The 10,880-nt window shown below is 35.9% G+C and overlaps 1 protein-coding gene across 2 annotated transcripts in view; it reads right to left on the bottom strand.

Annotated features, from left to right (window-relative positions):
• Positions 1 to 1,822: 1,822 nt before the first annotated feature.
• mTTF (mitochondrial transcription termination factor) overlaps positions 1,823 to 10,880 on the bottom strand; it is a 52,343-nt gene continuing 43,285 nt past the window's right edge. The window contains exon 2 of one of the 2 annotated variants that reach the window (XM_090405182.1): positions 1,823 to 1,876. In XM_090405182.1, coding sequence (XP_090261308.1) covers positions 1,871 to 1,876 — 6 coding nt within the window. In that variant the 3' untranslated portion in view covers positions 1,823 to 1,870. Of the gene's footprint in view, positions 1,877 to 9,419; positions 10,545 to 10,880 lie in introns of those variants that run through there. The other variant, XM_090405181.1, reaches the window with a different exon arrangement.

The following is a 10,880-nucleotide window of genomic DNA, read 5'->3' as shown; positions in this document are numbered from 1 at the left end:
TCTTGTCCAGAAGCACTTGATAACATCTTTTAGGAACATGGCGGTAGATATTTGAAAATATTAATTAAAAGAAGAGTGTAAGATGGACCACAAACACCTAGTAAAACTGAGAGCAACTAGGAAGGAAAAAGAAGGCACTTGTTAAAGAGGCTGGAGAGGCCATCAAAAGTGGGAGTAGGGACAATCAAACTTATCCTTTTGGCATCCTGTTGTCTAGATGCCAGTTCATTTGCAGCTCTTAGTCCATGTTAATGTAATTTGTTTTTTCTCGTTGCATTTTAAATATTCCATTTTTAGCTTATTTAAATTTTAAGCCATATTATAATGATTTAGTATAAAATTTTATTACAATGTCAGGACCATCTTTTCTAGGAAATTGGGCAGAGACATTACTCATCATCCCCTCCAAACATGATCAAATAGGGGCACAACAGTGAAGCAAGCATAAACTGAAGCACTGTAAACTGAGTCATAGTCATACCTGTATTCAGTTAATATTTTCCTTGAATTGTGCATGACTGAGCGTCTTTAAGCTTTCTAGAAGTGTAAATAAGTCTGTCTTTGTTTTGCCCCAAAAGAGATTTTATAACAAACATTAATTGATCATCTCACTATTTTCCAATCTCTCTGACCTTTGCTCTACAGGCTAGAGAAAAAAAAACATTCAATATTTTCATTACATTTTCCAATTAAATTCTGCAGAGAGTATCTGCTAGATAATATGTTTAGAGAATTCATCATTTATCAACACGTCATCTTGATCACTGGCCATAATTAAGCAATACCTAGAAAGTTTTCTTAAATTTTTCTCACTGAATCACTTATACAAAATTTAAACTTAAATTTAGCCTGTTCTACCAACAAATATTAAATACCAAATGGGCTCATTAAATAGTTTTATTCAATTAATAAAAGATTTGTATCCAGGATATTGTTATATCAGGGCTTCAGAAATACAACTTAAATCTACTAGCCAGAAAAAGTTTACTAACCCAAGATATTGGTCAAGTTTATATAGATATTGTTATGGGTGATGATGTTAAAAAAAACTAAATGTTATGTTGACAAAACAAAGTAATACATTCTTTAATTCTCACTATACATTACATGTAATTATACTGAAGTAGGCTTTTCTTTACGGTGGATATAAAATGTATACCACAACACAGTTCATCACAACTCAATTTGTTTTCTTTTGTTTCCTGTTCATAATGAAGGGTGAATTTATGTAAATTATCCATGAAAAATAATTTAACAGGGAAGACAATAAAAAATAAAATTCATGAAAACAAGAAAAGTAGGAGGCACTCAATGTTGAGCCAGACTCACTTTTTTTGCAATGCACTCAGTCAGATGATCCTGTCTTTGGAAGGCAACTGTATATTTTTTTTTTGATAACAGTATTAAAAATAATCTGTATTATGTAAAATTTTCATGCATTTAATTACATTAAGTTAATTCATGTTGTGAGTTGTGAAAATCGTCTTAGGATAATACTACATTACAATTTCACACTCAAGGAATAAAGGTGTTAAGAATAACATATATAGATGTACCACAGTATTTAATCAGATTATGCCAATTTTAATTTCATATTTATAATTATCGGTTTATTTTGTTGATGAAATTATACTGTACGAAAATTGCAATTTTCTTTTAAAGAATAAACTGTCTGTATGTAGGTAGCTGAAATAGTGTTTCCTTTCACAATGAGTCCTTGGAGGCATCAAGTAATTTATTAAAAATTTATTTACTGGAAATAATAACTGCAATTTAATTTAAATGTATATGATTTGAAAAACTTACATATTTTATGTTTTCAAAAAAAGTACCATAGCTATAACATAATGGCCACTCATTATTTGTTGCTTCATGACTGAAATGAAAAGCAGAAGTGTGTTACTAACTGAAAATAGCCCTATAATATTGCTACGAGAGAAATTAGTTTTTTTTTTTTTTTTTTTTTTTTTTGTGAACTTGAAAGTGGATATTATATATATATATATATATATAAGCCATTAGGAAAAAGAAAACCATGACATCCTCTTAAATGATTCAATGATGACTTCTAAGGCCAGAACAGGCCATGCTAGGCCTAAATCCTTGATATGCATGATGATGATATATATATATATATATAGAGAGAGAGAGAGAGAGAGAGAGAGAAATGCTTAAAAGTTATCAATTGTTATGTTACGACAATGACAGCAGAGCAACTGTTGGAGGGTGGGAGAAAAGAATCATTCGAGGGTGGGGAGGGGGAGAGAGAGAGAGAAGTTTAAAAGTTATCAATTGTTATGTTACAACAATGACATCAGAACAACTGTTGGGGAGAGAGAGAGAATTTTTAATTACTATGGAAAAAAAACAGTCTTTCATACAGCAAGAAAAATAAAGTTCTGAACCTTAAAGGAAATAAAAGGAGAGAAGAAAGTGAAGATGATTGGTTTATGTTATGACTTTTAAAGAAAACCAGCAACTAAAATTGCAACAGTTTTGGTGATCTGCTAAAAGAGAATGCTGCAGCATTCAAATTAAAGATTTCAGATACAGAACTTTTATTACCAACTTTCTGAAAATAAAACTTCTCTAATTTAATGAAAAAAATGATATACTTTGAATGCATTTAAGAACGAAGCCGAAAATTCACTCACAACTCGTCTCTTCAAAAAATTGAAGAGATTGAGTGAGACAATATCTTTATTCACAAATGATACCATCAGTGTAAATTATGGTATGCAAGGCTGTAAACAAGGATGTAAAATTTTTTCCTCAAAAGTATTGTATATACAAATCAGTCTTATAAAATAAAACTTGTAATCTAAATAGAAAGGTCTCACAAACTTTACATCAGACAAATTTCAAACTTATTCAAACCTAACTCCTTCAAATTAATTACATAACTGACACTTGATTTTTTTGCGAATAAAAAAATAACTGCAGACAGCATTTTTTGAATAAAATTATGTTTATTCTCCCATGTCTTCTTTAAACATATATTAATTTCTCTTCTGTTTCTTTGGAAATTCATTCCAAAGAATATTAAAGTTCATATTTTTTCCCTATTGGAAACTCCATTATCCTTGAAGCACAAAAACATTCATCTCCTCCCTGACTTACTGGAGGTCTCTCTTAATAATAATAACAATAATAATATCTCTTGCATAACTTAGGTTTTAAGGGGAATAAAGAGATAGTTTTTTCCTCAAATGTTTCTAAGTATAAATTTGTTAGTATGGGTGATTAAGGATTGCCTATGGCCAAGTCAAAGCTCTGTTTATGAATAGTATCTTTAAAAAAAAATAACCACAATTAATGCAATGGGTGAGTAGAAACAATTATTTTTTTAAATAATTTATCTTTTAAAAGAGCCGGAACTACCTGTGTGTATATTATCATCATACGGGCACCTCCATGGAGTTCAAAAACTCACCAAATGAGATCCAATCTATTATACCTCTCCCTGAATCCATTAACAGAAAAAGCACTCACAACTAACTCTGGTAACCCATTCCACTCATTCACAACTCTCCAAGCTAAAAATCTAGTCGTCACATCCCCTACTAACCACACCTTTATTCAACTTCCAGGGATGACCCCCATGTTCTGGTCCCTCTAGCCAAGTGCAGAAACATTTCCCCTGCATCGATCCTATAAAATCCTTCATCATCATCAAATTCCTGACATGTACCCTGAAGGGGTGTACAGTATATGATAGTACTACATGAAAAATTTACATCATTACTAACTTCCTACCTACAATTTTCCTCCAAATCAGTCTGTTACTTGTCAAGACTCTAATATTATCAGATCTTATATTTCTATCGTCTAAGGCACTTTGTACCATATCAAACGACCCAGAGGAAGACCAAGATATAGGTCTTCCTCTGGGTCGTTTTCCTGCCAACCTGGCAGAGAACACTTGTTTTGCTAATCTTTCCTCGCCCATTCTGTTCAAGTGACCATACCACCTGAGATTAGCTCTGCTAACGCATTTCTAGATGCTGACAATGTCAATTTCTTTCCTAACATTTCTTTCCAGGTAGCTACCCAACAGGGTGCACCACGAGAAGGTGAGGATTGAACATCAGGTCAGAAGCCCTGGTCGGTTCTCCGCATTCCTTTAAAGGCTATGTGGAGGTCTCCTCTCAGTTATACAGCTTTGACCTTAAAGCACCCTCTATCCTTTAAGCAACTTAAATGTCTCTATCATATGCCCTCACCAACTTCTGCAATATACATACCCTGAATCTATTCTCATAGTGAACATTCCATAGGCCAATCCATCTCTGAATTCTCTCCACCACTTCCTCAAGAAACCCATGGGACCAGATTTGAGCACAATATCCAGATGTGGACATATTAAGGCCTTATAAAGAGGAATAACAACTTCCTTATATCTACTTGTTAATGTGTTCTTCAATAGCCAATTAATCTTATGACCTTAGCAATATGTACTCTAACTCTGTCTACCACCATCCCTAAATCCATAGCTTCATCTATTTCCTGAAGCAATGCCATCAATGTGATACATGGCTTGCAATCTATTTTACCCAAAATGCATAACTATACATTTCTCCACATTAAAGTGACACCCATTATCTTTTGCCTATACTGACAGCCTATTTAAATCGTCCTGCAAGCTCTCAAGATTGCCTTGATTAACTATTATTCATCCTAATTTTGCATCATCAGCAAATAACTGAACATTTCCTTTCAGGTTATTTCCTATATCATTTAAGTACAAATTAAACAGCAATGGTCCCAGCACTGAACCTTGCAGCACACAACTAGTCACCTGTTTTTGCCTCTATTCTGCCCCTCCATATACCACTTTTTCACATGTCCAGCAGCCACCATCTTATTCATTTAACCAGTGTCATATTCATCCCCATTTGTTCTCATTTGTGTAACAAAGTTCCATGTGGTATTCTGTCAAATGGCTTTGTAAAATCCAACAAAATCATCATGTAGCCATTTCATTTATCCAACTCAGCTGATACTCTATTATAAAAAGTTAGTAAATTACAAAGGCATGACTGACCTTCACAAAGCCATGTTTACCCTCATATAGTATCATAGTTTTATCTACCCATTCTTGAATTCACTCTCTGTTTTTTTTTTAAACCAATTCTGGTACTTTTACTACAATGCCTAAGATACTGATTGGTCTATAATTTGCTACTGCAGTCTTAGAACCTCCCTTATGTAAGGAAATTATTTTGTCCTCTTTCCACTCCTTGGAACTCTACCAGAGCAGAGACTTAAAGTCTAGTCAAAGGCGTTGTAAGTTCCCTTGCAAATTCTCACAAAACCCTGGCTGATATCTCATCTAATCCCACATTAATATTTGTGACATAGGTTAAAGCAGTAACCTCACTAGGATGATATACCCTTGCAAAATGGTCATTCAGTAACTGAACGATTTCATCCATATCTGTCTCCTCACGACCATTCATTCATTAAGGTTAATCTTCCATAGTCATTATTCCTCTTACTTGCAATATAATGAAAGAACTCTTTGGGATTTCCTTTGTCCTACTTGGCTAGATTCTTTCCATAATCTGATTCTTCCTTCCTTGCCATGCTGGTCATCTTTCCTGTGTGAGCCTTGTACTGTTCATGAGTTTGCTGGTCACTTTTCTCTTCGTATACCCACCATAGAATTTTCTTCTTCTATAGCTCATGCTTAATGATATTACTCATTCATCTAACTCCTACCTGATTAACCCTCCTTACCCTAAGTATACAATTTAATACTGCTTCCTATAGATGACCCTGCAATGTTTTATGCCATGGCAAAGATATAAGCTTCTTCCTAAGCTTGTCATAAACATTTGCCTTGTAGTTCCACATATACCCCTTCTTGGCAGAATATTTCTTGTGCTTTACAATCTCCCAAGTCAAGACTGCATGGTCACTTTCATCAATTGGAAGCAATGTGGTCACCTTGGTTATGAATAGCTCTTCTGATCGTGTGACCCAGTCTAATACCCTCCCACTCCTGGTCCCCCCTGCATCACATGCTGCTTTAAGTAATTATCTCTTAGTAGGTGTATAAATTCTATTTCCTTCCTTCCAGTCTATATCTCCATAGCTGAAGTCTCCCATAATCACTCGATCTGTACTCATTATACTAATTTGGTGATGCATGTCTTCCAGATCATCTGTGGAACTCCCTGGCCTATAGCAGCAACCAACTATATATTTTATCTTACTGGCCTTAATCTCACACCAGATTGCTTCAAATAAACAGCCCTCCTACCTGTGTCACATTCTCTTTGGAGGTAATTCATCTGCTATCATCAGCAGTACTCCTTCCCTTCCCATCCTATCTTCCCTGAAAATACTAAACCCTTCACATTCAATCCCTCTATCTACATCATCTGCCGTTACCCTAGTCTCACTGATGCCTATAAATTTTGGCAAGGTTGCACTAACCAATGCCAAAAACTCCTCCCTCATATTCCTAATACTTATGGCATTAGTATATAGAAACTGCAGAATCCCTTTAGGCCCCAACCCACCTTTAATTCCTGAAATGACTACCCTATTCAATATTTTTAATTGAGAGACTAGATTTCACACTTGGTCATTCCCACACTCACTCACCTCCTGGGTACCTTCACAACTCACTTGCTTCCACCCTAATTGCTCAAGTTTTCTTGAATTTGCACTTCAGCATGCTCGGCGAACAAAGCTCTCTCAGAACAGTTCTCTCTCAGGACACCTAACACCAAAGCCATTTAGATGCAGTCCATCAGCATTGTACAAATCCTTCTTCCTGCCAAACACAAACCACAGGTCAACAAATGCTACATCATTCCTTCTGCACAATCTATGTATAGACTCATTTGCTACCAATGCCCTCCTCTTCCTTAATTCACCTCTATCATAGTGTGGTAGGAGACTTTCAATCTTCATCTGCTCGCTCTTCAGTTTCGCCTCTTCTAAGAACTCCTTTACATCCTCCCTCATAGAACACTTCTTGCCTATCAAATCATTTGTACCAACCAAAACAATCATTTCCTTTGACTTACCTTTTTGCTTCTGGATGTGGCTAATATCTTGAATTTTTGCACCTTGGAAACAAGATTTTGTTGCACTTTCGTTAAGTACTCCTCTTATCAATGTATCTCCATACATAATTTTCTCCTTTACTTGTTTTTCTTGTTTGTTTGGTTGGTCTTTATTATTCCTTTGGACCACCTGCTTCCTTTTCTTTTCGGCCCTGCTAATCTCTGACCACTTCTGCAATTTTAGTAAATATATATAATATATACAGGGTGGTTCAAAATTCCACGTACAAACTTTGAGGGGAGTAGAAGAGCATCAAAATCGACCATATTCACATAGGTAAGCATGACTAGAACCGCCACCCAAAAGTGATAGGTGGCGTTGTTCGCCAGCACTCCAGGTGAGCAATTGGAGCTTCCTCATTCAAGCTTTTGACATCATATGAAAAACATGCATCATTTACAAACGCTGAGATGGCAGTATGCACCTCGTTTATGGGTTAGCTGATGGTAATAGACAAGCCGCTGTACGAATGTATCGCGAAAGGTACCCAATCAGACGTGTACCTCATCATCAAATGTTTGTGTATTTGCATCAGAATTTGTGTGACTATGGATCATTCAGGAATCACAGGCATGATAGTGGGAGGCCACAATCGACACGAAATCCCACCATGGAAGAGGAGGTGCTGCATGCGATGGACAATAATCCAGAGAAAAGCACATGTGCCATTGCCTCTGCTATAGGAGTATCTCGATCCAGTGTATTGCACATTTTGCACTCTGAGTCCTTACATCTATTTCATCTGCAACGGGTCCAGTTACTGATGGCCGAAGATTATCCTCGACGTCTGGAATCTGTGCAGTGGTGTCTGCAGAAAAGCACCATAGCCCCGGATTTTCCAACTCATATTTTGTTCACGGATGAAACTTCATTTACCCGTGAAGGGGTCTTCAATCACCACAATGCTCATGTATGGGCCCATGAGAACCCACATGCTCTGCGATCACATGCTGCACAGCAACACTTCACCATTAATGTATGAGCAGATATCATAGCTGACTGTTTAGTTGGCCCATACCTGTTACCACTGCGACTGGACTCCCAGAAGTATCGGACTTTTCTGGAAGAAGTTCTGCTGGATTTACTTAACAATGTTCCAAGACTGTGCGCCGGCAGATGTGATTCCAACACGACGGGGCTCCAGTCCATTTTGGCATTTCTGTGCATCAGTATTTGGACAGGTCCTTTGGGGCTCAATGAATTGGGCGTGGTGGACCCGCTGTATGGCCCCCCATGCTCACCTGATTTATTGAGCATTGATTTATTTCTGTGGGGGACGCTTAAAGCCATGGTGTACGAAACACCTGTTGCCTCTGACATGGACCTCGTGGCAAGAAGTGCCATCGCCGCTGCTAATATCCGGGAGACTCCAGGTATTTTCGAAAATGTAAGGTAATCAATAATCATGCCTGACACAGACGACGCAATGATTACTGCTAATGGTCATAACTTTGAGCACCTGATGTGAAACCATATTATGTATCCAACTATTATTGAACTGTTCAGTTAAGCCTAATAAAGTTTTCTACACCTTGTTATTTCTGTATCTTTGTGTCCCTGTTAGTAGCTTCCGGTGGCATTTCTAGTCATGCTTTCCTATGTGAATATGGTTGATTTTGATGTTCTCTAAATCCTCTCAAATTTTGTACGTGGAATTTTGACCCACCCTTTATATATATACACACACACACGATTAAAATTTGTGCAAAAAAATAAAAATAAAAATAAATAAATGAAATAAACTCCTTTGTTTTAGATGACAATATGGAGCCAGAACTACAATGTGCACTATCTAATTCTGCCTTCCATTCCCTTCACTCCTTTGATTTAATGAAACCAAGGCCAAGTATCATATTAATGATAATAACTGTTATGTTAAGCATACATGTTTCTTTTTTTGTTTGTTTGTTAAAGAGAATGTCAAACATTGTGAATTAAAATATAGGTATTTTTTATATTTACACACAAGAAATAAGTTAATTATTATTGCAATATTCACTATCTGTTATTCACCCATATCAAAATTATACTTCTTCAATAAAAGAAATCATTTAATATTCAATTACAACTGCAAATACAATTAGCGCTTGTAATCAAATATCAATCTCAACCTATTGTGGCAAATGTGAACAAGTTGGATGCCACCGCACTATACAAAACTTTCTATTTAGATGTACAAACTTTGCCCAAGTGAACTGCCTGGAGTGGCAAAATAACAAGGCAGTGAAATGAAATCATTGTTTGTTGTAAACAAGGCCACAGTTGGTGAAAACTTAATCAGAAAGTTCAATATTTTCTTCCCCCTCTTAACTTTTTCAATTTACAGAAATAAAATTAAATTTGAGGCAAGTCCTTTTTATTTATATCAATAAATATCATAACAGCTTACAACAGGCCATAAGACTGCACATTTGTTTAAATTTTATTTTATTTCTCCCACACACACACCAAGGGCAAAACAGCCTATATATAGCAAACAAATGATGCTGTGTGTATGGGGGTGGGGTGGCCAGGAGTAGAGTAATCTGTTGATATTCTTTTGAACTGTTCAAGATTGTAATCCTTTGGAAATGCTTCATGGGAGTGGCTGCTCCACAGAATTTAGGTGGAAGGAACAAAAGATGACTGGAAGCAGCACATTCAGTGGGTATGCAGTTTGACTATAAAAGGATGTTAAGCAGCTGTTGCTCAAGTTCCTGTAAACTTCGCAGAAATGGAATGCATACCATATTTACTCAAATATATAACTCACCCTTGCATATATCTTGCACCACTGATTCTACTTTACGAAAAAAGAAATTAAAAAGTTTCGCATATACCTCGCACACAAATGTAGTTTAAAAAGAAATAGATAGTGAATGTTGTTATGGCAGCTGCAGATATTTTGGAATTCTGTTGAAGAGAATCAGTATTTCAACTCAACAATCATTCGGCTTGTTTTTGTTGCTGAGTCAGGTGATCTTTTGTTAATAATCATATGCATGTCTTCATAGTTGCACTATCTCTACTGGCCTACCACTGCTGTCCATTTTGATTTCCACTTCTCATTAGTCATTCGTGAAGGATTTTTCGTAACATATCTCAAATCTTGTAAATTATTTGTTGCTAAAGATTGAAATATATTGAACGATAAAGGTGGGCTGCCGATCAAGTAAATAACATTGATAATTAAAATTAAATGCATTCATTCTATAAATAATGTGAGGAATTATAAATTATAATGATACTGATGATTTAATTATAAATGTCAATTTAGTTTTTTTTCCTGAAAAACCTTAGTTTCTGAAAATCTCCACATATATCATACACCACAATTTTTTAAGATTAATTTTTGGGAAAAAAATGCGAGTTATATTCGAGTAAATATGGTAATGGATGCTAATTGCGCTGAACAATGTCCATGGAAATTTCTGTAGAAGAAACAATGCAGAAACTGATCTTCTATGTGATAGTAGCTGAAGAGTCTGTAAGAGAAGTGTTATTAATCAGCCAGACTACTCTTTACTGAACAACATCAAGTAAAGTCCTATAACTCTAGACCCCCCCCCCACATATATGGGCTCCCAAAAATACACAAAGAAAATGTGCCATTACGTCCCATAGTGGATGGCATTGATTCCCCCACTTACAAACTAGCCAAGCGCTTTCACACTATACTGGCAATACACCATCACACATAAAAAACTCAGCCCACTTCAAAGCCAGTATAGAAAACCTTACACTCCAACATAATGACATAATGGTCAGTTTTGATGTCTCCTCCCTATTCACGAATGTCCCCCTCAAAGAAACCTTAGAGC

Source organism: Typopeltis vanoorti, chromosome 15, assembly GCF_054136105.1.
Source record: "Typopeltis vanoorti isolate ZY-2024b chromosome 15, IOZ_Tvanoo_1.0, whole genome shotgun sequence".
NCBI lineage: Eukaryota > Metazoa > Arthropoda > Arachnida > Uropygi > Thelyphonidae > Typopeltis > Typopeltis vanoorti.
The sequence above is the reverse complement of the archived record's forward strand: the minus strand, read 5'-3'. Positions and strand labels throughout refer to the sequence as shown.